Raw genomic sequence first — 26,094 nt, 5'->3', positions numbered from 1 at the left:
GTTTAAACCAAATCAGGGGTAGGGCTTTTGGCTCGAATATGGAGTTGTATTATAAACCGAATGCCTGACCCATAGAAACACAGGAGCGTTAGATGGGCTACGAATTTGTACTCGTACTTCCGAGGCATTGGTAAACTGATACTCTGAGATAGACCGTAAGGAACGACGCAAAACTTTACTCAAACCTTTGTTATGTTTTCGGCTTTTAAGACCTGGGTACATAAGCTGCCTCGCCTGGTTGCCCTGCTTTCCTACTTCATTTCTGACATAATAAATATAAAAGAATAAAGAAGGCCGAGCAAATTTCGGACTGGGTTGCCCTTTTCTTTTTTATTCTTTTATGAGAAGCAAGCAAGGTAAGCAGGCGAGGCAGCTTATGCACCCAGGCCGTTAAGTCCTCGGTAAATAAAGTGCTCGCTTTTTCTAAAGCCATTTCGGGTAGAAGACTAATGCTTGGTTTACATTTACGAAATCCACTCGATTTCAACTGTCAAATCCATAGGTTAAACGTCAAATAAAATCCAGATGAGATTTCATTTGACGTTTGAGCTATGGAATTGACAGTTGAAATCGAGTGGATTTCGTAAATGTAAACATAGCATAACACGCAAAGGGCAATCTAGCCAATCTTTATGCGTTTATTAGAAATGACATAAGCAATAAAGTCAGCTGCTTACCCTGCGTTTACAAATGACAGGACAGTTGACGTCATGTATTGATTGTCAAAATCCCACAACTTGCCTGTGTGACGTAGGCGTCCAGACAACTGCGAAAACAGTTGTAAAATTATGAATGAAAATCACCGATTTCTTTTTGTTTTCCGTTCACATATTTTGTTTTGTACATATTCTTTTGTTTTCAGCACATTTCAGTTATCGTTTCATTTCTTTTTTACAAAAACGTCAAAAATTTGTTAACCCGGCTGTCTGTGAAAAAATGATGGACAGCTGGGAGACAAAAGACAAATGTATGTATGTGTTAGTAAATCAGAGTTGTATTTGAAAACAAACTGTCTGGTGTAAACGCCTAGTTAACTATTTGTCAATTTGTCTTCAAATACAACTCTGATTTACTAATACATACATACATTTGTCGTCTGGCTTCCAGCTGTCCATAATTTTTTCAGAGACAGTAGGGTAAACAAATTTTTGACATTTTTGTAAAAAAGGGTGAGATAATAATTGAAATGTGTTGAAAGCAAAAGTACATGAACAAAAACAGAATATATGAACGGAAAACAAAAAGAAATCGACGATTTTCATTAATAATTTTGCAACTGTTTTAGCAGTTGTCTGGACGCCTACGTCACACAGGCAAGTTTTGGGTTTTTGACAATCAATACATGTACTCAACTGTCCTGTCATGTGTAAACGCAGGGTAAAGATTATTCTGATAGAAGAATAAAAGGGTAACATAGTTCGAATTTACCTCGGTCGTTCTTTATTCCTTTATCAGAAATTACAAGAATGCCATGCTTCTTGTGTACAGAGGCTTTAAGTCTGGTCTGAGACATGAGAAAGATGATTTCAGCCGTGCATAGTTTTTTATTAATTGCATTCAGGAGCAATTTGATCCCATTTCAAGACAATGCGTCCTTCGGAACTAATATTTTTCATCAACCTTGCTTTTTTCATGCTTTTAATCACTGTACATGATGTACACATCCCGCATCTCTCTTCTTTTCTTGTATTCAGGTGTCTTGTCGTATTCGAACATAATAACAAAAGAAAAGCCACCATATTAGGGGCTTGTTATAGTAATGTTCGATTATGCCATCACCTCATGTAGTCGTAGTATTCCCCTAAATGACTTTCTATACGCAAAGCATTGTCACACCGCCACCCATCAAAAAGACATGAGAAGGGGGCGAAATGTTTGTTTCTTATCGCCATATCGAGCATATCATTGCATATGAATGACTAAAGGCCTGCGTACATAAGCTGCTTTGCCTGATTGCCTTGCTTACCTGCTTCATTTCTGACGTAATAAAAATAATAGAATAAAGACGAAATTTCGAACTGGGTTGCCATCAGTTGGAAATTGGGTCGGCCTTCTTTGTTCTTTTATTTTTTTATTGAAGCAGCAAAGCAAGGCAATCAGGCAAAGCAGCTTATGTACGCAGGCCTTAAGTGCCAATGAAAGTTTCTATTCTAGCTCCTCCAGTTACAAAAACATTTTTTTCCCATGACGTGAACTTTATGGAACAAATTTATGAAGAAAGAGAATGGGGAATATTGTTGAGAATGTATGGCTCAGTTGTGATTCATTCACAATCATTATATAATGGATTTGTTTCTGGTGACAATGCAACGCGGAAAAGCGAAATATTTTCGCGTCACATTTTTTCTAACGAATTGTTAATAGTCGTCTCCACGGCATTGCATGCAGCACGAGATGATACAAACTTCAATTGTTTCTTCTTTGTCTTTTAAATTATTATTAATTGGCATTAGTCTTCTGTGTGATCCAATGTCTAAAGAGAGGGTTTGTGGTTGACAACCCATTATGTGCCGAGGCCCCCCTAATGGTACATAAGCAGCTTGGCATTCTAGTTTAAGTCACTGGTAGAAAAATAATGAACGAGCCAAAGTTTGCTCTTTAACTTTTAGTATTTTATCAGAAATAACATAAGCAAGAATGCCATGTCTCTTATGTACCGATGCTTTAAAGGCCAAAACTCAGTGAATTTTTCTTGCTTCTTCTTTCCGCTTCACTTTCTTGGCTAAGTTATTCCTTGATCATCACTGCCCTACGATTATCTCAATTTTTTCCTAAAACCTATAGTGTTTTTTTAGTGCTCAATTCCTCATCATACCACAACTTTTTGGGCGCCAAAACCACTTGCCTGAAAATAAACTCCCCACTCAATGTCTCTCAAGAATGACTAACTACTAGAAATATGACAAAACATTGCAATTATTATTCATACAGTCAGCAAATCATTCATACAGTCAGTCGTCCGAACATTGACATTCATAAGGGACTTTAATTTGTATGCCTCCGGCATAGATCACTGCACATTTATTCAATAAATGATAAGCAGAAAACACCCACTCACACTTTTGGCTTTAATTTTTTTTATTTCCCTGCTGCTATTACTGGGAATTGAAATGACACAAAGTATTCGTCATACAAAAAAAAAAAGTTTAATAATTGCCAATGTAAGTCCCAATTTACATTAGACGAGTTTACTTGCGGCAATTGTCAGTTTGTGGGTGAGAGAGGGTGTTGAGGGGCAAAGGGTTACCATATACCTCACCTCTCTCTCCATCAAACTGACAATTGCCGCAAGTAAACTCGCCTAATGTAAATTGGGATTTACTAATTTTATGTCAGTTTAAATATCTATTTAATTATAGGGGTTAATCCGAACGAAAACTTCTCGTGAGCTTTGTCTGCCTGCCGTTTCAACTTAATGGAAAAAGTGAGAAAACTCATGGTGATTTTTTTTATTCAGAATAACCCGCTATAGATTATCTGCCAAATAAAATGCGTATTTTGACAAAACTCTACTTTCATATTACTTACTTAGCTGGCCCATTACAGAACACTTGTTCTATAGGCCGAACTAAGAAGAGATCTCCATTCCTCTCTATTTGTTGCTTTGCACTCTGGAATACCGCGCCTTTTCATCTCATCATCCACTTGTTTGCGCCATCTATTCCTTGGCCTGCCAATTCTGCGTGCACCGCCATGTGGCATGTATTCATACGCCTTTTTAGCGGGTTCATCATCGCTTATTCTTATGATATGGCCTAGCCAACGCAATCGCTGCATCTCGATACGTTTAACTATATTGATGTCGTTGTATAGCAGATACAGCTCGTGGTTCATGCGACGTCGATATTCACCGTCAACGCAGATTGGTCCGTAGATCTTTCGAAGAATTTTTCTCTCAAACACACCAAGCACTGCCATGTCTGCTTGCGCAAGTACCCAGGCTTTGGAGCCATACATCAACACGGGTAGTATCAGTGTTTTGTAGAGCGTTATTTTTGTTTGACGAGATGTGGCTTTGTTTTTAAACTGCTTACTTAAACCAAAGTAGCATCTGTTGGCCAATACAATTCTTCTTTTTATTTCACAACTGATGTCGTTTGTTATGTTTACGGAGGTGCCGAGGTAGACGAAGTCTTTTACTACCTCAATATTATAGGAACCAACTTCCACAGTCGGTCCGAGCTCAATGGACGCATTGCGCGTCGACACCATCAACTTGGTCTTCTCACCGTTTACCGCCAGACCCACTTTAGCAGATTCTCCTTCGACCTTTATAAAGGTATCAGTTACTTCTTTTACTGATCGGCCCATGATGTCTATATCATCAGCATAAGCAAGTAACATGTGACTATTGGTGTAGATTGTGCCACTTCTTTTGACGTTTGCCTCTCGTATAACCTTTTCTAGCAGGATGTTGAAGAGGTCACACGAAAGGCTGTCTCCTTGTCTGAAACCTCTTTTGGTACCAAACTCTTCGGAGAGGTTCTTTCCTATTTTAACTGAGAACCTCGTGTCAGTTAAAGTCATTTTACAAAGCCGGATGAGCTTTGCGGGAATACCAAATTCAGACCTTTGAACGCAGCGGGCTGTCGAAGGCTGCTTTATAATCGACAAAAAGGTGGTAGGTGTCGATCTGCATCTCTTGGGTCTTCTCTAGGATTTGCCGCAGGGTAAATATCTGGTCAATGGTGGACTTGCCAGGTCTAAAGCCGCATTGGTATGGTCCAATTATCTCGTTGACCATAGGCTTTAGTCGTTCGCACAATATCCCTGACACGATCTTGTAGGCAATAGGGAGTAGACTTATGCCCCTATAGTTAGAGCATACAGTCTTATCTCCCTTCTTGTGGACGGGGCACAGGATACTCAGGTTCCAATCGTCGGGTACTCGTTCTTCCTGCCAGATGGTGCTAATTAGCTGATGAATACACCTTATCAGCGTGTCGCTTCCGGTTTTGAACAGCTCGGCTGGTAAGCCATCGGCCCCTGCTGCCTTATTATTCTTCAGCCGATTTATTGCTGTCTTTACCTCATCTTGGCTGGGCGGTATACATTCAATACCATCTTCTGGGATTGGGACTGTGGTATCTTCGTCGCCTTCGCTGCTATTGGATACCAACAGATTTGAAAAATGTTCTTTCCATATCCTGAGTACACTATCTGTATCAGTTACCAAATTACCTTGCTGGTCTCTACAGGAGGATGTGCCTGTACCAAAGCCATCAGTTTGATGCTTGACTCTTTGGTAGAATTTTCGGACTTCATTCTGGCTCCTGTACATCTCGATTTTTTCACACTCCCGCTTTTCCATCTCTCTCTTTTTCCTGCGGAAAAGACGTTTCTCCTCCCTCCTTTTCTCCCGGTATCTCTCTCGTGCGCTACGCGTTGCTACGGATTGTAAAGTAGCCTTATATGCCGCATTTTTCTCTTCGGTGGCAGCACGACACTCCTCATCATACCATGGATTCCTTGGTGGAGGTCTCTGGTATCCAAGTATGGATTTTGCGGCTGTTTGCATGGAGTGGGCAATGATTTGCCATTGCGCTGATATGTTATCGGGATGAGGAGTGCTTTGATTAAGCAATTGGGCTAGTTGAGTGGAATATGCTGTGGCTATCTGTTGTGATTGCAGCTTACCGATGTCTAACTTTCGTGTTGTGTCTGTTCGTACTTTGTTTGCTACGTTTAAGCGGGTGCTGCAACAAGGTAGTGGTCCGAATCAATGTTTGCGCCTCGGAACGATCGTACATCCAACACGCTCGATGAATGTCTTCCATCTATCACAACATGATCAATTTGGTTTCTTGTTTTCTGATCTGGAGACAGCCAGGTGCCCTTATGAATATCGAGATGATTAAATCTGGTACTGCTAACTACCATGTTTTCTGCAGCTGCAAAGTCTATCAGCCTCATACCATTGTCAGATGTTTCACTGTGGAGACTGAATTTCCCGACTGTTGGGCCAAAGATATTCTCCTTTCCAATTTTGGCATTAAAATCGCCTAGAATGATTTTAATGTCATGGGCAGGGCAACGGTCATATGTTTCTTCTAAGCGCTCGTAAAATATATCTTTGGTCTGTTCGTCCTTTTCTTCAGTGGGAGCATGAGCGCAAATAAGTTGAAGAATTTAGCTTTTATTCGAATTGCAGCAAGTCTTTCATTCACTGGGGTGAAGCTGGATACCAGATGTTTTAGTCTCCGACTAACTACGAATCCACAACCAAACTCATGATTTACGTCATGGCAGCCATAATACAGTGCGTCACCTTTAGGTGTTGTTGTTACGCCTTTCCCAATCCATCGTACTTCCTGTATGGCAGTAATATCGGCCTTGTACTTTTCAAGTACGTCTGCCAATGCGAAGACTGCACCTTCTCTATAAAGAGTGCGAACATTCCAGGTGCAGATTCGCAGATCATGGTCCTTAAAACGTTTGCGGGGTTCGTCAACTTTAGAGGGGTTTGTTTTTCTTTTCTTTCGTTTTTTCATAGTAGACTGTTTTTTCTAGGGGAGGGTTACTAACCCGACGCCCAAACCCAAGTTTTTAACGTTCTTATGGGTGAACGCGCGGCACATGTTAGCTCACTACCTTTAACGGGTGTTAAAGGCAGTTCCCCAGGTGACACCACGGGGAGGTCAGTGTCCACTTGAGACGAAAGAGGGACCTAGATAAATCCTGGGCTTTGCCATGTTAAAACCGGTCAGGACCGTTGCTTGGTATCTTCCATCCCCTACGTCACCCATTCATATGGGACTGTAAATTTCTCGGAACATAAGAAGCAGATCAAAGCTGGTATAAGAATGAAGAACAGTCGAACTAGGTTTACCTTTACTTTTTGGTCTCAAAGACATAGAACTGTAAAGACTGGAAAGGATTCATAATGCACAAATGTTTATGAAACAAAGTATATAAACATTTTACCACATTTTACATTTTTAATGATAAGAACCCCATTAAAGCGCTACTCGGCTTATACAAATTGTAGGAAAGTCAAAAGTTGGACTCAGGATTGTATTGCATAGCAGTTTCCATTGAATATGAACTTGGCGGTTAAAACGCCTAAAATTGTTAACTACTTAACAGAATGTTGTTAACTCCATCTATAGACAAATGTTAACAATTGAGTTTTCCAATCTTTATGTATTTAAATCTTTGTTGGTCTCCTACCAGAAGTGACTTAAGCAAGAATGTCAGCCGCATATGTACCGGATTTGACTCTGCAGTTGAATATCCTAAAGGTCTCGGTTCACAAGAAGTCTCGTTTTCCGGCTTAAGTAATTGTGCGGCGTATTCGTAATCTTTGGAAGAATCTTTGTCTCCTCATGTAGATGCTGCACTGAAGACATGAGGTGACACCTGTTCCAGTTTTCAGGTCAGCATTCTGACATGTTTGAATATTTTCCATCGCGTTGCACTTATATTCACGGACCACACTGGCGACGCATATCTTATCATAGACCAATCTATCGCGTTATACCTGCATTCCAAGTGCTGAGGGCGAGTGACTTGAGGACCTTGTTCCTACATCTCAGCTTGTCGCAAATGGCTGTGGCATGCGCGGACGTAGGGGGTAGTTGGTGGTCGGAGTTCTGCTACCATCGACCTTGACATTCAACTCTGTTAACATCTCTGCCGTCCATATGGTGAAAAGAGTGGCCGTAGATTTAGTTGCGGATATTTGCATAACCTCGCTTGGAAAATGGAGGTAAGATCAACAAAATAGGAGTCCAGCATTTCACAAATGACATTAGGGAACGTACCTGACGCCAAGATCGTATAATCTTCCGCATGCTTTACAATCTCAAAGGCTTTTGATAAGTCGAGCGCTACCATACTATTTTATCGCACAATTTGCTCAATTTGCTCGACTAATATGTGTGGAAATGGCGTGCAACGTTGTTGTCGTGTTGTGCTGCTTACGGAACCCATGCTGTTAATCGGCAACTGGATAGTTATTTCTGACTTTGGGCAGTAGTAAAGCCTCAAAAGTCTTTGCTACGGACTACAAAAGCGAAATTGGTCTGTCACCATTCACCTTTCCTTGTCTGGCTTCCATGGCGGAACCATTTTTCAGGCATCGGGAACGATGTAGGTGGCTAAAGGTTGCAACTTTAGTGAGATACTCGACTCCTGGCACATTCAGCTCTTTTAGCATTACCATTGATTTAGCGTTCCTGATGGTATTAATCATCCATTGTAAATTGTGGTGGTTCCTCCTCAGCAGGAAGAGATCTAATACGACGTAATACTCTTCTCTTCACTCTGTCACCAGCGGGGTACTCGATAAAATGTCAATTAAAATAAATTGTGCACCATCGCCAAACGTGACTGAGGTCCTATCTTTCTTCTTTCCAGGGTTCGAGAGTGACTTAACCGTTGCCCACAATTAACTTATGCTGGCTCTAAAGTTACAACTCTTCAGATGATGTAGTTCTTGTTCATCTTATGCTCACCCATCAACCTGTTAACTTCCTTCCTTCAGCTCCTTGAATCGGCGTGAACTTTCTGAAACTATGTCAATTAGCTTTTCCATGATTGATGAAATTGTGGCGTTCACAACAACATTGTTCCACAACATCCCACACGGGACAAGGGAGACTTCTCTCATATCAATGAGTGCACCCCGATTCATATTTTAGCTCAATGATACGGGACCTACTGTTTATCGCCGAGTCCGAACGGCGTGTCATAAGACACCACTTGTGGAGAAGTTTTTCAAGGCTGAAATACTCAGGAAATGTCGCCAACATTACTGAGGGGTATTTTGCCACCGTTGAAAAATGTTTGATGTTGCCTGGCCGGGGAATCGAACCACCGACCTTCTGCGTGCAAGGCGGGCGTGCATACCATTGCACCACGGTGGCACCCAATTGTGGCGTTCAGTGGTGATGAAATCGGGAGGTCTGCTGATGGAGGGGAGATGGTCTGATCCAAGGGAAAGACGAGTTGTCAGGTAACGTCATTTGTCAGGCCAGGTGATACGAAGGATATATTTGGCGAACTGTGACACTCTCCGCTAATTCTGGTATTCATAACGCTGTAAGCTGAAATTGTTGTTGTCCTTGATATTCTTCAGACTCACGAAGTCCATAATTTATTCGATCTTACCTTGGAGTCCATTGCAATTTAATTGCAAAAAAGGGATAGGAAAGCAACGTCTGGTGTTAAGTGCTACATGTGCGTATTCTAATGACGACGAAAACTAACTGGGGGCTGTGTTAACGCAGCATGCAGCAACATAACCCGTATCGTAGTCCCTCGCATGGTCGTGTCCAGAAAAATCCAGGAGATGCACCCATCCCGGCATCTATTGCATCTCAGCGAAGTTTTATTGTGGTGAATGCGGATGTGACAAACTTAGCACATATAATTTGACCTCGGCAAACGAAGAAATTTGATTGTGTTTCTTGTCCTATTGTTAAGCTTTGTTTAGAGCTGGGCACTTTAATGACGACTAATGGAGCCTCGTGACGGTAGATAAGAAACATCGCTTTCCGGCTTACCCTGCGTTTACACATGACAGGACAGTTGAGTTCATATATTGATTGTCAAAAACCCAAAACTTGCCTGAGTGACGTTGGCGTCCCGACAAATGCAAAAACAGTAAAATTATGAATAAAAATCATTTATTTCTTTTTGTTTTCCGTTCACATATTTTGTTTTTGTTCATGTTCTTTTGTTTTCAACACATTTTAATTATTAGCTTTGTTCCTCTTCGTTAAAGTTTTACCATTTTTAACACGGACGTTCATTAACCCAAAAACTAGTAAAATTTGAAGCAAAATTTAACCCTGCGCTTACACATGACAGTGAAATTTATTTATTTATTTTTTTTTTTTTTTGTTATCTTTTTAAGCAGCCATTTCTTTTTTTTGACATTCCTGCCTACTATTTTTCCGTTCCTTTACTTTTTTTGCAAAACTTGTTACATGAGAGTAATTTTGACATTTCTCTCTTTTGTTACTTTTACTATTAAAAAGTAAAGGAACAAAGCTATTATCTCACATACTTTTACAAAATGTCAAAAATCTGTTAACCCGACTATCTGTGAAAAAAATAATGGACAGCTGGGAGACAGCTGTAGAGTTGTGTAGTTCGCGAACGAACTAGTTCAATTGAACGACTCACCTCAAAGAACGACTGAACTAGATCACTCGAAGTCGTTCTTTATAGTTCAGTAAAAGAACGAAAGAAATATCAGCTGTTTCAGCCGGCGTTTGCACCATACAATTTGTCTTCAAACTCTGATTTACTAACACATACATACATTTGTCAGCTGTCCATCATTTTTTCACAGACAGTAGGGTTAACAAATTTTTGACATTTTTGTAAAACAAGTGAGATAATAATTGAAATGTGTTGAAAACAGAAGAACATGAACAAAAACAAAATATGTGAACGGAAAGCAAAAACAAATCGACGATTTTCATTCATAATTTGACAACTGTTTTTGCAGTCGTCTAGACGCCTACGTCATACAGGCAAGTTTTGGGTTTTTGACAATTAATACATGTACTCAACTGTCCTGTCATGTGTAAACGCAGGGTAAGACAATTACATTTTGCTAGTTTTTCTCAATCGAAGAGTGCAAATTTGTTCTTAGAAAGTAATATGTCTGAAAACAGAAAATATTGTGGAATTTGGATGCATTTTAAGGAAAATGAATCTAAAAGATCGACATGCAAGTATTGCCCCACACCCTTGAGTACTGCTGGAGGGTACATTGGCAATTTAAGTAGACACATGAAGACAAAGCATCATCATATTCCTTTGGTGATGAAAAGGCAGTAACCGCCTCTTGAAACGGCAGCAAACACACAGGACTATGAACTTGGAATCTGACGCGGTTGGAGTAGAATTGCCAAGTACAAGCTCTCAATATCCGGAGACCGCCTCCTATAAAAAAGCTTGAAGAAATTGATAGGCAAAATGGTAGCAAAAGGTCATCATGCGCTACACATAGTTGATGAGCCAGAATTCAAAACAATTAATAGAACTTGTGTCACACTGTTCTGGGTATACTCTACCAACGAGAAAAACACTCTCCCAATTCATTATCAACAGTTTATAGGATCTTCGATCAACTATATGATAATGTGCAACATTTAGAGAGTTTTATTGCAAAGTGCTTGCTGAACGACGAACTGAACTACTGAACTAAAAGAACGAACTAGTTCAATCAAAAGACCTGAACTAAAAAGATCGATCAGCTAAACGAACTAGAAAGCACAACTCTAGACAGCTGACAAATGTATGTATTTACTAACCATACAGAGTTGTATTTAAAGTCGAATTGTCTGGTGTAATCGCCTAGTTAAGTCATTGTGGCGTATTCCTACATAAATTAAAGGAAAAGGGTAACATAGTTCGAAAATGACGGTACAATGTTACCCTTTTCTTTTTATTCATCTTCGAATATGGCAGCCAATGAACATTTCGGTACCATGTTACACTTTTCCCTTTATTCATGTACGGATACGCCAGCCAATGACTTAAGCCGAAAACACATCCAACGTTTCAGTAAAGTTGGGCTTCATTTCTGATAAAAGAATAAAAAAAAATCGATCTATGTTCCCCTTACTCTTTTATTCTTTTATCAGAAATGACGCCCAAGTTTACTGAAACGTTGAATGAGTTTTCGACTGTGAGCCAGAAAACGAGGCTTCTTAGGTACCGAGGCCCCAAGTACTAAACTCTTTGGTTGTTGTTTAGTGTCAGAATCGAGGCACGCGCCCCTCTGTAGCTTTTTTTATTTCGCAATTTGAAATCCGAATTTTCTAGTCGACCCCTCTAATTATACGATGCACACACAGCACATAAAAGAGGCATAGTCAAAATCAATTTTTCACTCGTCGTTATGCATCGAAGGGGGAAATATTAATTTTCTGTGTATGTTTGTCCATATTTAGAACTTTGAACGTAAATTGTAAACAATTTTGTTGCAATTGCAATGTGTTCCGGTATTTTACGACCGATGACAGACGACACGACAAATGCATTCAGCAGCTATTGTTGAAAGTGAAAAATAAATTGAAATAGTGCATACGAGCAGCTGCAACAACAACAACAACAACGGCAGTAAATGACGACATAATGAATAGTAATGCAGTTATAATAAATTATGCAATTTATTTAAATTGAAAAAAAGAAAAACAATTCAGTTGAACATACATTTGGAGACGTGGGTGTTGGAGGTAAATTTCATGGAATTGGTTTTAATTGAAAAAATACTTTCTAAATTGAATTTAGTTAGAAAAATTCATAGAAATAGAATATAAAAAATGGAAAATTGTGTTTATTTTTGAATTTATGCAAACATAATAAACAAATTCCAGCGATTGTGACTAATTTCTTTGTCTCCTAAATTGCATTATTTTAGTTTTATTTTTTAATTAAATCTTCCATATAAAAATTCGCACAATATGAACAGCTGACATAATTTTTTAAATTTATACAAATTAGCCGTATCGCAATGGGAGAGTGTGACTGCAGAGACTCTCAAAAATGAGAAGAGACCAAGAGAAGTATATCTCTGATACAGCGATAAAATAAATCTATAATAAAGAGCATAACTAGTGAGTGGACCAAAAACAGAGAAATAACAACAAATAAATAATAAACAAAATTTAACAATAACAAATCCAAATATAAACAAAATCCAAAAAAAACACAAATTTTTGATTATAACGTAATGGCAAAGATGATGCAACTTCTACAAACAAATAAACAACAATAACAACAACAATATTAAAAAAGAAACAAATAAACAACAATAACAACAACAATATTAAAAAAATAACGAAAAAAGTGTGAAGATAAAATAAGAAATGTGATGAAAATATACAATTTTAATTAACCCCTGTTTTATTTCACTCTATTTTTTAGGGAGCCATTTTGTTTTTCTTATAATTTGTTACAAAAAATTACCTACAAAAAGCCACAACATTGCCTACAAGTGAACACCTGAAAAGAAAACATCCATCTCTACACTCAACCTTACATTTAGAATTTTAAGAAACACACTGGAATTATAGGAAGACATTTTTTAATTGAAGTTTTGTTTTCATTATAAGAAGAAGACAAAATGCCAGTTTTTCACACGAAAACTATAGAAAGCATTTTAGATCCTGTAGCTCAACAGGTAAGTTGTTCTATATACATATTTTTGGATTATTATTATTATTATTTTAAAATATAGCTTTAAACGTCATTTGCATTAGAGCTTTTTGTCTGGTTAAGCTTCTTTATGAGGATTTATTTGACGTATACACAATGGAATTGACATTTGAAATCTATTAAATCCGCTTATATGCAAACGTACTATAATTTATTCCTTTCAAAAGAATAAAGAATGGCTGAGCCAAATTCACCTCAATTGGTTGTCTAATTAATTACCTTGGACCGCGAAATCCCACATCCCCGTATAGCCTATTTTTTAATGAATAGCTATTTGATATTCTTAGACAGTTTTGTACATGAATTATCTTGCCTTTCGAACAGACACATGACCACAATTTTTATGATACACGCGATTTGCCAGCATCCCAATTATGAACCAATCATCATTAATCACCACAAATGGCGCCCAACCATGAACAACAATTGTTAGATAGATAGTGTGCGCAGCACTGGCTTAACAGAACTATGAGAAATTGTTAGTAGTGTCAAATTTTAAATAGAAATATTTAAAATTTCAAATATTTTTTTTTAGATGTTGATTGGATGGCGTAGAGTAGTCAGAAGATTTACTATACATCTTTGGACCATTCTAGAGCACATGTAACGGGTGTTTTTTTTAGTGGTATAGAACTTCGAATTGAAATAAAACACAAGAAAATCGTTTTAATGTCCATCATTTTGGCTTTATTGGAAGGATAATTTTATGCCATTAATGTTTAAATATGATTTCGCGCATGTGGCCGCCGCGGCTTGCTCGAATAAAGCCAATTCTAGAGGTAAAATTTTCAACCACTTTTTCGAGCATATGGGGCCGTATGTCGGCAATAACGCCACGAATGTTGGCTTCCAATTCCCCTAACGTTTCTGGTTTGTTGGCGTGGACGAGCGACTTCACATATTCCCAAAGAAAATAATCCAATGGTGTCAAATCACACGATCTTGGTGGCCAATTGACAGGTCCATTCCGCGAAATTATGCGCTCATCGAATGTTTCCTTCAATAAATAGATTGTGACGTGCGCTGTGTGGCATAAAGCGCCGTCTTGTTGGAACCACAACTCATCGACATTCATGCCATCCAATTCGGGAACAAAATAGTCGGTTAGCATGGCTCTATACCGGTCTCCATTAACGGTAACTGCCTGTCCAGCACTATTTCGGAAGAAGTATGGCCTAATGACTCCACCAGCCCATAGAGCACACAAAACAGTCAGTTTTTGTGAATGTAAGTCCCAATTTACATTGGGCGACTTTACTTGCGGCAATTGTCATTTTGTAGGAGAGAGAGGTGAGGCATATCGTAACCCTTTGCCTCTCAGCACCCTCTCTCACCTACAAACTGACAATTGCCGCAAGTAAACTCGCCTAATGTAAATTGGGACTAATGGTGTCTCAAGGGTCTTATGTGGATTCTCTTCACTCCAAATGCGACAATTTTGCTTGTTGACGTAGCCATTCAACCAAAAATGAGCCTCATCACTGAACAAAATTTTGCGATGAAAATCAGCATCGAGATCAATCTCATTTTCGGCCCATACAACAAAATCACGACGCATTGCATGGTCTCGCGGCTTTAATTCTGGCACAAGCTGGATCTTGTAAGGTCGCAAGCCAAGATCTTTGCGCAAAATCTTCCATAAAGTTGATGGACAAAGCTCCAATTGCTGTGCACTGTGGCGAATCGATTCATTCGGGTCCTCTTCAACACTTTGCTTTACAGCGGCAATTGTTTCTTCGGTGCGCACTGTTCGACGTCTCTGCGGATGCGTATTATCATATAGATTAAACGTAGTGCGAAAACGATCCATGGTTAACCGAATTAATTGCTCCGATGGACGATTATGTCGACCATAAAATGGACGGAGCTTGCGGTAAACTTCGCGAACTGAACCATTATTTTCGAAATAAATTTGCACGATTTGCAAGCGTTGTTCTTCTGTCAACCTGTTCATGATGAAATGGTAAACCAAACTGAACATAAATGACATTAGAGTTGCCAGATTTGACCACAAAATGCCAGTTTTATGTCTATTCGAAAAACAAACCTGTAAAAAAAACACCCGTTACTACTGATGTGATAAAGGATGAAAATGGCAATGAATCTCTTCCATTTAGGATTAATTAGTTTCTTGAGTGCCACCGTGGTGCAATTGGATGCACACCCGCCTTGGACGCAGAAGGTCATGGGTTCGATTCCCCGGCCAAGCAAAATCATACCATTTTCAACGGTGGCAAAATAAAACTCAGTAATGTTGGCGACATTTCCTGAGTATTTCAGCCATGTAAAACTTCTCTAAAAGTGGCGTCTTAAGGCACGCCGCCCGGACTCGGCGATAAACTGTAGGTCCCATATCATTGAGCTAATATTAATCGGGGTGCACTCATTGAAGTTGGGAGAAGTTTCCTTTGTCTCATCTGGAATGTTTGTGGGACAAGTATTATTATAATTTCTTGGAGAGAATTTTTCAATGCTACCACCCTAATACCGGAGGCTCTTCAAACACACCTTAAGAAAAAATATTTCGAAAACAGCTCAAGCATACTATGAGCAATCCCACTTCGATTGGTTTTTCATTGCCTGATTGACGCGGAACCATACAACACCCGTGCTCTTTCCAGCGGCTGCCACCTCAGTGTACACATGTTTTCATTTGTATAATTTGTCCCTTGTCCCATCTGGGATGTTTGTGGGACAAGTATTATTATAATTTCTTGGAGAGAATTTTTCAATGCTACCACCCAAATACCGGAGGCTCTTCCACACGCCCTAAGAAAAAATATTTCGAAAGCAGCTCATTCATATTATTTCAGCAATCCCACATCGATGGGTTTTTCAATGCCGGATTGAAGCGGAACCATACAGCACCCGTGCTCTGACGAGCGGCTGTCACCTCAGTGTACACATGTTTGTATTTGTATAATTTGTCTGTGTTGCCTGCTCCAGATCATTTTGGTCTGTGCAGGGACGAATGAAAACCCAGGTCCAAAATGGATGTGCTCAGTTTGTCACATCTGCATCCACCACACACAAGCACTTCGATGAGATGCAAGAGATGTGGGGAGTGGATGGATCTCAGGGGTAGTTCTGGAATACGCGACTCCCCCTCCCTCTCCCAACAGCAGCCGCACCCGCAGCACTTAAAACTAGCCGTTGCTGCGTCAATCCTGGGAATGCATCCTTTTGGCAATTTAATTTCAATCGACTCCGAGGTGAGATCGAGGAAATAGTGGATTGCACCTTACAGCGTTGTGATGGTTACAAAGTACTGAGGAAGGATCGCACTAGAAGTCGAAGTGAGGGATTAGCTTTCCTATTGCACCAGTCTGTTCAATACAGACTTATCTCGCTTAAGCCTGACTCTACTAACCCGTACATGGAATGCATGGGGCTAGCAGTCTGCCGAGGTATAGTTCCTCAACGTATACATCCCGCCAATAAATAGCTGTACTCCAGGTTATAGGCCCCACATTAGCCCACTTTTTGAAGGTCATAACCGTCTGGTCTTGGGGGACTGTAATGCTCATCACGAGTTGTAGCATTCGGTCCTCGACAATGACCAGAGCTGTGTAAGGCTGGCTGATCAGATAGATAGCTCGACGTTTTGCACGGCAATGAAGAATAAGCACAGAGTATAACAGTTCGCCAGACATAACCATCATGTCACCTGAACTGAAAAACCCATCGTTTCTCTTGGATCGGACCATCTCCCCATAATTGTCTCCATCAGCTGACCGCCCGAATCCATCACCTCTGAACGCCACACTTTCATCAATCATGGGATAGCTAATTGGCCTAATCTGAAAGTTGTTCACTAATGACTGCTTCGGAAAACTGCCCAAATCTTCTGATGCTCGGATAGCAGAAAGAAAGACGGAAGACGACGAGAGATCATCACTGCTGCTGCCACTCGTCATATACCTGCTGATCGAATACCCAAAGTCTCGCTTGCTCGCTTCCCAGCAGATGCGAAGAGTGGGTCTAGTAAATCAGAGTGATGAGCTTTGTCGTGCCAACTCCAGTGGCTAAATCATCTGAAGGATTGCAAAATTGGAGGCGGACACACTTTCATCAATCATGGGATAGCTAATTGGCCTAATCTCAGAGAGTTCACTAATCACTGCTTCGGAGAACTGTCCAAATCTTCTGATGTTCGGATAGCAGAAAGAAAGAACGACAGAAGACGAGGAGACATCATCACTGCTGCAGCCACTCGTCATATACCTGCTGATCGAATACCCAAAGTGAGACTAAACTTGCCAGCAGATGCGAAGGGTGGGTCTAGTAAATCAGCGTGATGAGCTTTGTCGTGCCGACTCCAGTGGCTAAATCATCTGAAGGATTGCAAAATTGGTGGCGGAATAAGTCAATTGTGGCCAACGCTTAAGTCTCTCTCTAACCCTGGAAAGCAGGAAGCATTTGGGAAATTACGCTGACTGATCCCAAGAGTTGTGCACATTATTTTAATCGACAGTTTTCCGAGCACTCCTGGAGTACTATGTTCCATTAGATCTCTTCTTGTCGAGAATGGACCACCACAATTGACAATGGATGATGTAGCGAATGTTATTAGGAACGCTAAATCATCCAAAGCGTTGGGACGTGATGGAATCTCCATAGTAATGCTGCAACAGCTAGATGAGACGTGTGTCGATCTCACCAAAGTTCTCAATCTGTCGCTAGCCACCCACACCGTTCCCGAAATAAAACAGGATGTTTCCCAAGGTGGGATGATATTTCCGGAACTATTTCATCTCAACTTATCCTGTACTCCACACCCTCCATACGGCATTGAGATCGTAACGCAAGGGGATGATTGATTGTACGATCTTGGCGTTAGATACCTTGCCTGATGTCATTTGTGAAAGGCTGAATACCTATTTGACTGATCTTACCATATTTGTCCACACGAGAAATATCCAATACGGCCATTTAATCTATGGCCACTCTGTTCATCACATGGACTGCAGAGGAGAGCACTGGTATAAATGTCATGGTCGATGGAAAAAGAGGTCCAGTGTTTTCCTTGTGCTGGAGATAGACCCAGAGCAAGGTTAACAATTTGCATCTGCGTCTGAATTGATAATGCAAACTGAATCCTCATCGCAGGATGGTTCATCCGAAGATATGTTCGGTATGCTTGAATCCGTTTGCTTGGTTCAACCTGCAATAACAACTTCTTCACATCGGTTATTCTGGAAAAAATAGAAAGGGCAGGTATAACATTTCAATGAAGACTTGATTGGACTAATTTTTACAAATTAAAGTATAACATTATATTCCTCCTTCTCCTACCGAGCCCTTTTAACACAAACTATAAAATGCCTCCAATTAAATTCAACCTTATCTGACTTTATTTCCCCAGGCTTTCCATTTAATAAAAGCGCAGCTGATTTTGCTTCATCATACAAAAAGTTTTTCTTATTTTCTTCCCATCATCGGTTCAGATTTCCACATGGACTCCAACTTTACTCTCTTTTGCCTTTGGAAGAAATGAAGTCGCTTTTAGGGATCTACAAAAAGGCTTGCTTGTAGGGACCTCTAATTCAACTGAGTGCATCAACAGCAGTTTGGATTCAAAGATTTTGAAATATCTACTTGATCCTTGCTATGAAAAGACAGAATTTGAACAATTGTTAGAAAATACACGATGCCGGGTACTCGTCATCAAAGACAAGGCATCGGAAACCTATCTATTGTTTTTTATCGGGTGTTTTTTTATAGGTTTGTTTTTCGAATAGAGATAAAACTGGCATTTTGTGGTCAAATCTGGCAACTCTAATGTCATTTATGTTCAGTTTGGTTTGCCATTTCATCATGAACAGGTTGACAAAAGAACAACGCTTGCAAATCGTGCAAATTTATTTCGAAAATAATGGTTCAGTTCGCGAAGTTTACCGCAAGCTCCGTCCATTCGGAGCAATTAATTCGGTTAACCATGGATCGTTTTCGCACTACGTTTAATCTATATGATAATACGCATCCGCAGAGACGTCGAACAGTGCGCACCGAAGAAACAATTGCCGCTGTAGAGCAAAGTGTTGAAGAGGACCCGAATGAATCGATTCGCCACCGTGCACAGCAATTGGAGCTTTGTCCATCAACTTTATGGAAGATTTTGCGCAAAGATCTTGGCTTGCGACCTTACAAGATCCAGCTTTAACAAAAGTAGACTTATAATAATGGGGGTAAAAGAATTTGATATGCAAGATCCAAAGATTTTGAAGTATTCACTTTGTCCTGGCTATGCCAAGACAGAATTTGAACCATCTATTGTACTCGCCAGAAGAAATTTATTCAAAACGTCTAAGATAATTTCAATCCAAGATTTCGAAGTATCCTCTTACTCCTGACAGTGGCAAGACATAATCTGAACTATTGCTAGATAATAAGAGATGCCGGGAACCCGTCATCAAAGACAGGATATCTGAAACGTTTCTATGTTAATTTCTAAACACATCCAACGTTTCAGCAAAGTTGGACGTCATTTCTGATAGAAGAATATAAGAGCAAGGGCAACAAAGATTGAATTTTTCTTTATTATTCTATCGGAAATGACGTCCAATTTCCTCAAACGTTGGGTGTGTTTAGGGCTTTATTCGCTAGAGTTGGGTTTCTAGTTCTAGTTTCTTTTACCAAAAGTAACTAGTTCCTTAATATAGTTCCAAATAATTTTAAGACCGATAGAGTTCAATGAAATGTTATCTTTCATCGTTATTTTTATTTCCTTCATTCCAAATAGTTCCAAACTACACTCTAGTATTCGCCAGAAGAGATTTATTGAACCGAAACTGAGTTTAATGCTTCAGCTCTCCATTTAATACAACAGTTTTTTTTTTTTATATTTTCTTCTATCGCCAGTTCAGATTTAAACATGGACTTCAACATCACTCCACTAAGAATTTCTATCTCCTGAATTACTGCAATTTTTTATTCTATAAAAAATTTTGGAAATGTATTAGATCTTTTTTGTCTTTGGAAGAATTGGAGTATCAAACTGGCTTACTTGCTGGCTTACCTTTTCCACTACTCCGTTTGTTCTGCATCGAAACATGAAGTGAAATCACGACACAATATTGCACGACTTCCAATTTTTCTATATCCGATTTTATTATAATTATCCTTCTCACCAAAAGATTCCGTCCTCTTTTTAATGAATGAAACTATCCACATATCTGGCATTCCAACAAACTTCTCAACTTTCAGTAGATCACTTATTGAATAAATTTACCGCTCTTTTATCTTTTTTACACGTTGGCGTTATTTATTTTTATGACAATTTCTTATGGCCATTGAAAAATACCAAGCTGAGCAGGTGTTAATGATATGGCAAGATCAATGCCACTTTTGACCCACGCTTTATTTGTGTTCCTACTCTTTCAGCTGCTACTCCACGGCAAAAATGACGTTATATTTCTCATTTTATTCATTCATTAAAATACAAGCACAAGAAGAAGAAGCAGCATAAACAAATGCGGCAGTCACACTCTATTATTACTACGCAAGTCAATAATGGCAATGGCATTCATTCAGGTTTCAACGACTCGAGCGGGTAGTTGAATTAAAAAGTGTAGGTGTTTTGGATTTGTTTTCACAGTTTCACGATTTTTTCGTAGATTTTTTTGCTTCTATGAAATGTGTGATTTTTGGATAGAAGCGTAGCGCTTTTAAATGTGTTGCAAAAACAAACATTTGTTGCCCATTTTTGATGCCAGAAAGTTGATCTGGCTTTCATGAGTTTTTTTTTTTCTTCTTTCTTGTTCATAATTTTTAATGAACCAGATGTGTTTGGAAAAAAATTGAATAAATAAAAAAAATTAATGAGTGAACAAATAGTGAACAAATATCTCTATTTTTAGATGACTTTTGTTAAGATTATTTGTCTATCGTTCGAAAAGATTTTCAAAATTTTGTATGTGCTAATTGCAAAAAATTTTTTTAATGAAATCATTTTTCAATCACTGTCATGATTTAAATATAAATGTTTGACCTAATTTTCTTTTAAGACACTTTTAATTATGGCATCAATTCGTTGGAAAATCTCCCTAATTTTACAGATAGAATTTTGGCAACTATGTATTAGGTTTAACCGAAATTAAACTAAAACTAAAGGAGAGTAAGTCCCAATTTACATTAGGCGAGTTTACTTGCGGCAATTGTCAGTTTGACGGAGAGAGAGGTGAGGCATATGGTAACCCTTTGCCTCTCATCCCCCTCTCTCACCTACAAACTGACAATTGCCGCAACTCGCCTAATGTAAATTGGGACTAATGTTCCCTCTAAAGTTGACGAACCCCGCAAACGTTTTAAGGACCATGGTCTGCGAATCTGCGCCTGGAATGTTCGCACTCTTTATAGAGAAGGTGCAGTCTTCGCATTGGCAGACGTACTTGAAAAGTACAAGGCCGATATTACTGCCATACAGGAAATACGATGGATTGGGAAAGGCGTCACAACAACACCTAAAGGTGACGCACTGCCATGACGTAAAGCATGAGTTTGGTTGCGGATTCGTAGTTAGTCGGAGACTAAAACATCTGGTATCCTGCTTCACCCCAGTGAATGAAAGACTTGCTGCAATTCGAATAAAAGCTAAATTCTTCAACATCAGCTTTATTTGCGCTCATGCTCCCACTGAAGAAAAGGACGAACAGACCAAAGATATATTTTACGAGCACTTAGAAGAAACATATGGCCGTTGCCCTGGCCATGACATTAAAATCATTCTAGGTGATTTTAATGCCAACATTGGAAAGGAGAATATCTTTGGCCCAACAGTCGGGAAATTCAGTCTCCACAGTGAAACTTCTGACAATAGTATGAGGCTGATAGACTTTGCACTTGCAAAAAACATGGTAGTTAGCAGTACCAGATTTAATCATCTCGATATTCATAAGGGCACCTGGCTGTCTCCAGATCAAAGATCAAGTAATCAAATTGATCATGTTGCGATAGATGGAAGACATTCATCGAGCGTGTTGGATGTACGATCGTTCCGAGGGGCAAACATTGATTCGGACCACTACCTTGTTGCAGCAAAGGTACGTACCCGTCTAAACGTTGCAAATAAAGCACGAACAGACACAACGCAGAAGTTGGACATCGATAGGCTGCAAACACAACAGATAGCCACAGCATATTCCACTCAACTAGCCCAATTGCTTAACGCGAGCACTCCTTGTCCCGATAACATAACAACACAATGGCAACATATTGCCCACTCCATGCAAACAGCCGCAAAATCCATACTTGGATTCCAGAGACCTCCACAAAGGAATTCATGGTATGACCAGGAGTGTCGTGCTGCTACCGAAGAGAAAAATGCGGCATATAGAGCTACTTTACAATCAGTAGCAACGCGTAGCGCACGAGAGAGATATCGGGAGAAAAGGAGAGAAGAGAAACGTCTTTCCGCAAGAAAAAGAGAGAAATGGAAAAGCGGGAGTGTGAAAAAATCGAGATGTACAGGAGCCAGAATGAAGTCCGAAAATTCTACCAAAGAGTGAAACATCAAACAGATGGCTTTGGTACATGCACATCCTCCTGTAGAGACCAGCAAGGTAATCTGGTAACAGATACAGATAGCGTACTCAGGATATCGGCTGAAGAATAATAAATCAGCAGGAGCCGATGGCTTACCAGCCGAGCTGTTTAAAACCAGAGGCGACGCGCTGATAAAGTGTATGCATCACCTAGTTAGCACCATCTGGCAGGAAGAACGAGTACTCGACGATTGGAACCTGAGCATCCTATGTCCCGTCCACAAGAAAGGAGATAAGACTGTATGATCCAACTATAGGGGCATAAGTCTTCTCCCTATTGCCTATAAGATAGTGTCAGGGATATTGTGCGAACGACTAAAGCCAATGGTCAACGAAATAATTGGACCATACCAATGTGGCTTTAGACCTGGCAAGTCCACCATTGACCAGATATTTACCCTGCGGCAAATCCTAGAGAAGACCCAAGAGATGCAGATCGACACATTTCACCTTTTTGTTGATTATAAAGCAGCATTCGACAGTCCCCTCCGATCAAAGGTATTCCATGCAATGTCTGAATTTGGTATCCCCGCAAAGCTCATCCGGCTTTGTAAGATGACTTTAACTGATACTAGGTCCTCAGTTAAAATTGGAAAGAACCTCTCCAAAGAATTTTGTACCAAAAGAGGTTTCAGACAAGGAGACAGCCTTTCGTGTGACCTATTCAACATTTTGCTGGAAAAGGTAATACGAGATGCAAATGTCAAAAGAAATGACACAATTTACACCAATAGCCACATGTTACCTGCTTATGCTGATGACATAGACATCATGGGACGATCAGTAAAGGAAGTAACTAATATCTTTATGAAGGTCGAAGCAGAATCTGCGAAAGTGGCTCTGGCGGTAAACGGCGAAAAGACCAAATTGATGGTGTCGACGCGCAAAGCGTCCATAGAGCTCGGACCAACTGTCGAAGTTGTTACCTACAATTTTGAGGTAGTTAAAGACTTCGTCTACCTCGGCATTGCCATAAACACAACAAACAACATCAGTTGTGAAATAAGAAGAAGAATTGTATTGGCCAACAGATGTTACTATGGTCTAATTAAGCAATTTAAAAACAAAGCCACATCTCGTCGAACAAAAATAACACTATACAAAACGCTGATACTACCCTTGCTAATGTATGGCTCCGAAGCATGGGTACTTGCGCAAGCAGATAAGGCAGTGCTTGGTGTGTTTGAGAGGAAAATTCTTCTACGGGCCGATTTGCGTTGACGGTGAATATCGACGTCGTATGAACCACGAGCTATATAAGCTATACAAAGACATGCATACGAGATGCAACGATTGCGTTGGCTAGGCCATATCATGAGAATGAGCGATGATGAACCCGCTAAAAAGGCGTATGAATACATGCCACATGGCTGGAATCCAAAATGCTAAGATTTCGAAACATCAACTTGGTCCTGGCTATGGCAAAAAAGAATCTGAACCTTTATATTGTATTGGTCAGAAACAATTTACTGAAAACCTAGTAACAGAATTTGGAATCCAAGATTCAAGGATTTCAAAGTATGCATTTGATGCTGGCTATTTTAAGATCATTTTTGTCTTTTATTTAATAATATTTTCGATGGGGAAGAAATGGGAAACAAAAGCGATTAACATTGCTGTAACTACTCCAGTAAATTGTTTAGCCATCTATAACCAAAATTTCACAACATTATCAGGTGTTTTTGGAAAAAAATTCCTGTCTTATTTCTGTATGTGTTTGCCATAGCAAACCAGATCCAAGCGCTGTCGTACTTTCGTACCTAATACCCTAGACAGATGGCAACGTTAATTTGCATTAAGATGTGCATTTAATTTTACCTCAACAGACGACAGTCTGATGCATTTCTGAATCAGCTGATTTTCGGTAGACATGTATTTTGTTGTTGTTTGCCCTGCAAATTTTTGACTGCACTGTTTTATCATTTTGCGCTGCAATATCCATTCCTTGTTACTCAGTGCAAATCAATAGAATGTTGCTAGAGTATTGCCATATTAAACTTATTGAATGCAGTTTAAATTCAGTTCGTTTTTGTGCATTAAGAATGTGGATAATACACGAATTAATTTGAATAAAGGGAGTTAACGCAAATTAACGCTGCCGTCTGTCTAGAGTATAATCTTAAAATAAATTCGCCAACAACATTCGGCCCCACCTTTTTTGTCTGAAAAAGGTCAGGTAAGGTTTAAAGGGTTGACTACATAAGCTGCCTTGCCTGCTTACCTTACTTATATTGTAAATAAGGATCCGTAGCGTGGAAAGAACAAGACGTCTTTCCCAGTTGAATGCTATACATGCACTATTTATTAAAAGTAAAATTATTCTTAAGAACTAAATAGTAAAATATTACTTAACCTACTTAAACTAGTGTGTAGAAAAGAGAAAGTGAGAGTGCACATATGGGTACGAACGCATATTCCATACAATCTTATGGAGAGGTCGTAAAATACTCTTATCTTACATGCGCATACATGTAGCAAGCAACCACATGGTTATTAAACTGCTCATAGATTACCTGTACCAATCTATTTCAGACATACCACATGTGGCAATGGCAATTCTTATCTCCTTTCTTCTAACGAATTCTTATCTCCTTTCTGCTTGCCACATGTTTACCCTTTTCAAGTGGACTGTATTTAAACTAAATCCCTATTTAACAAAATGATCTCTAATCTACACACGCAACCCTCATCAAGACATTCACTATCTTTATAAGAAAATTAATATGTTCTTCCGTGAACATCTTGGGGGCCCAAAAATGCTTATGAAATATAACCAAAATTATTTTATAACATCAAAATTAGAAATATCAACTAAAATTCTACATCCAATCAATATTATTGTAGCAGCAATCTAAGTAACAGCACCCAGGAAGCTTCTCCATCGCTTCAGCCACTCCTTCTTACTCGTACCACCTTTGTCAGCCGGCTTCATCTTCCAGGCGGATTCGTCCTCATCTGGCGGCTTCTTCACTCTAGCACTAGCAACGTCATCGGTCTGAGGTGGCTTCTTCTTACTGGCTTTAAACATCTTCTTACCACGTTGAAGAAAGTCATCCTTCTCTGGCGACATCACATTTTGGGCCCTAGGTATCTTCTCCTTCCAACGTTCCAGGCAGCTATCCTCCTGGCACACCTGCCTTCACACGAAAATCCTTCTTTGTCCAATTGGTTTTATTTACTACCGCGTAGTTGATCTCTACTATGTGCGATTTGTCTTCTGCACAAAATTTCTCATCTGTCGTCATGATGAACTCGCTGCTATTTACCCTAATTTTGTTGGCCAAATACTCACTTTCCACGCTAGCACTATTCGCCTTCTCCAAATTTTCAATCTTCATCGCTGCATCCTCATTGGTTGTAAGTTTTGCAGCCA

The 26,094-nt window shown here is 39.6% G+C and overlaps 1 protein-coding gene across 4 annotated transcripts in view; it reads left to right on the top strand.

Annotated features, from left to right (window-relative positions):
- Positions 1 to 26,094, top strand: part of Vinc (vinculin) — a 76,635-nt gene that overhangs the window by 24,226 nt on the left and 26,315 nt on the right. For 2 of the 4 annotated variants that reach the window (XM_073976431.1, XM_073976434.1), the window contains exon 2: positions 12,889 to 13,144. In XM_073976431.1, coding sequence (XP_073832532.1) covers positions 13,088 to 13,144 — 57 coding nt within the window. In that variant the 5' untranslated portion in view covers positions 12,889 to 13,087. Of the gene's footprint in view, positions 1 to 11,912; positions 12,198 to 12,382; positions 12,528 to 12,888; positions 13,145 to 26,094 lie in introns of those variants that run through there. The other 2 variants (XM_073976433.1, XM_073976435.1) reach the window with 2 other exon arrangements.

The sequence above is a fragment of the Musca autumnalis genome, unplaced genomic scaffold, assembly GCF_047663935.1.
Source record: "Musca autumnalis isolate F117 unplaced genomic scaffold, ASM4766393v1 scaffold_3, whole genome shotgun sequence".
NCBI lineage: Eukaryota > Metazoa > Arthropoda > Insecta > Diptera > Muscidae > Musca > Musca autumnalis.
This window is presented reverse-complemented; position numbering and strand designations above follow the sequence as displayed.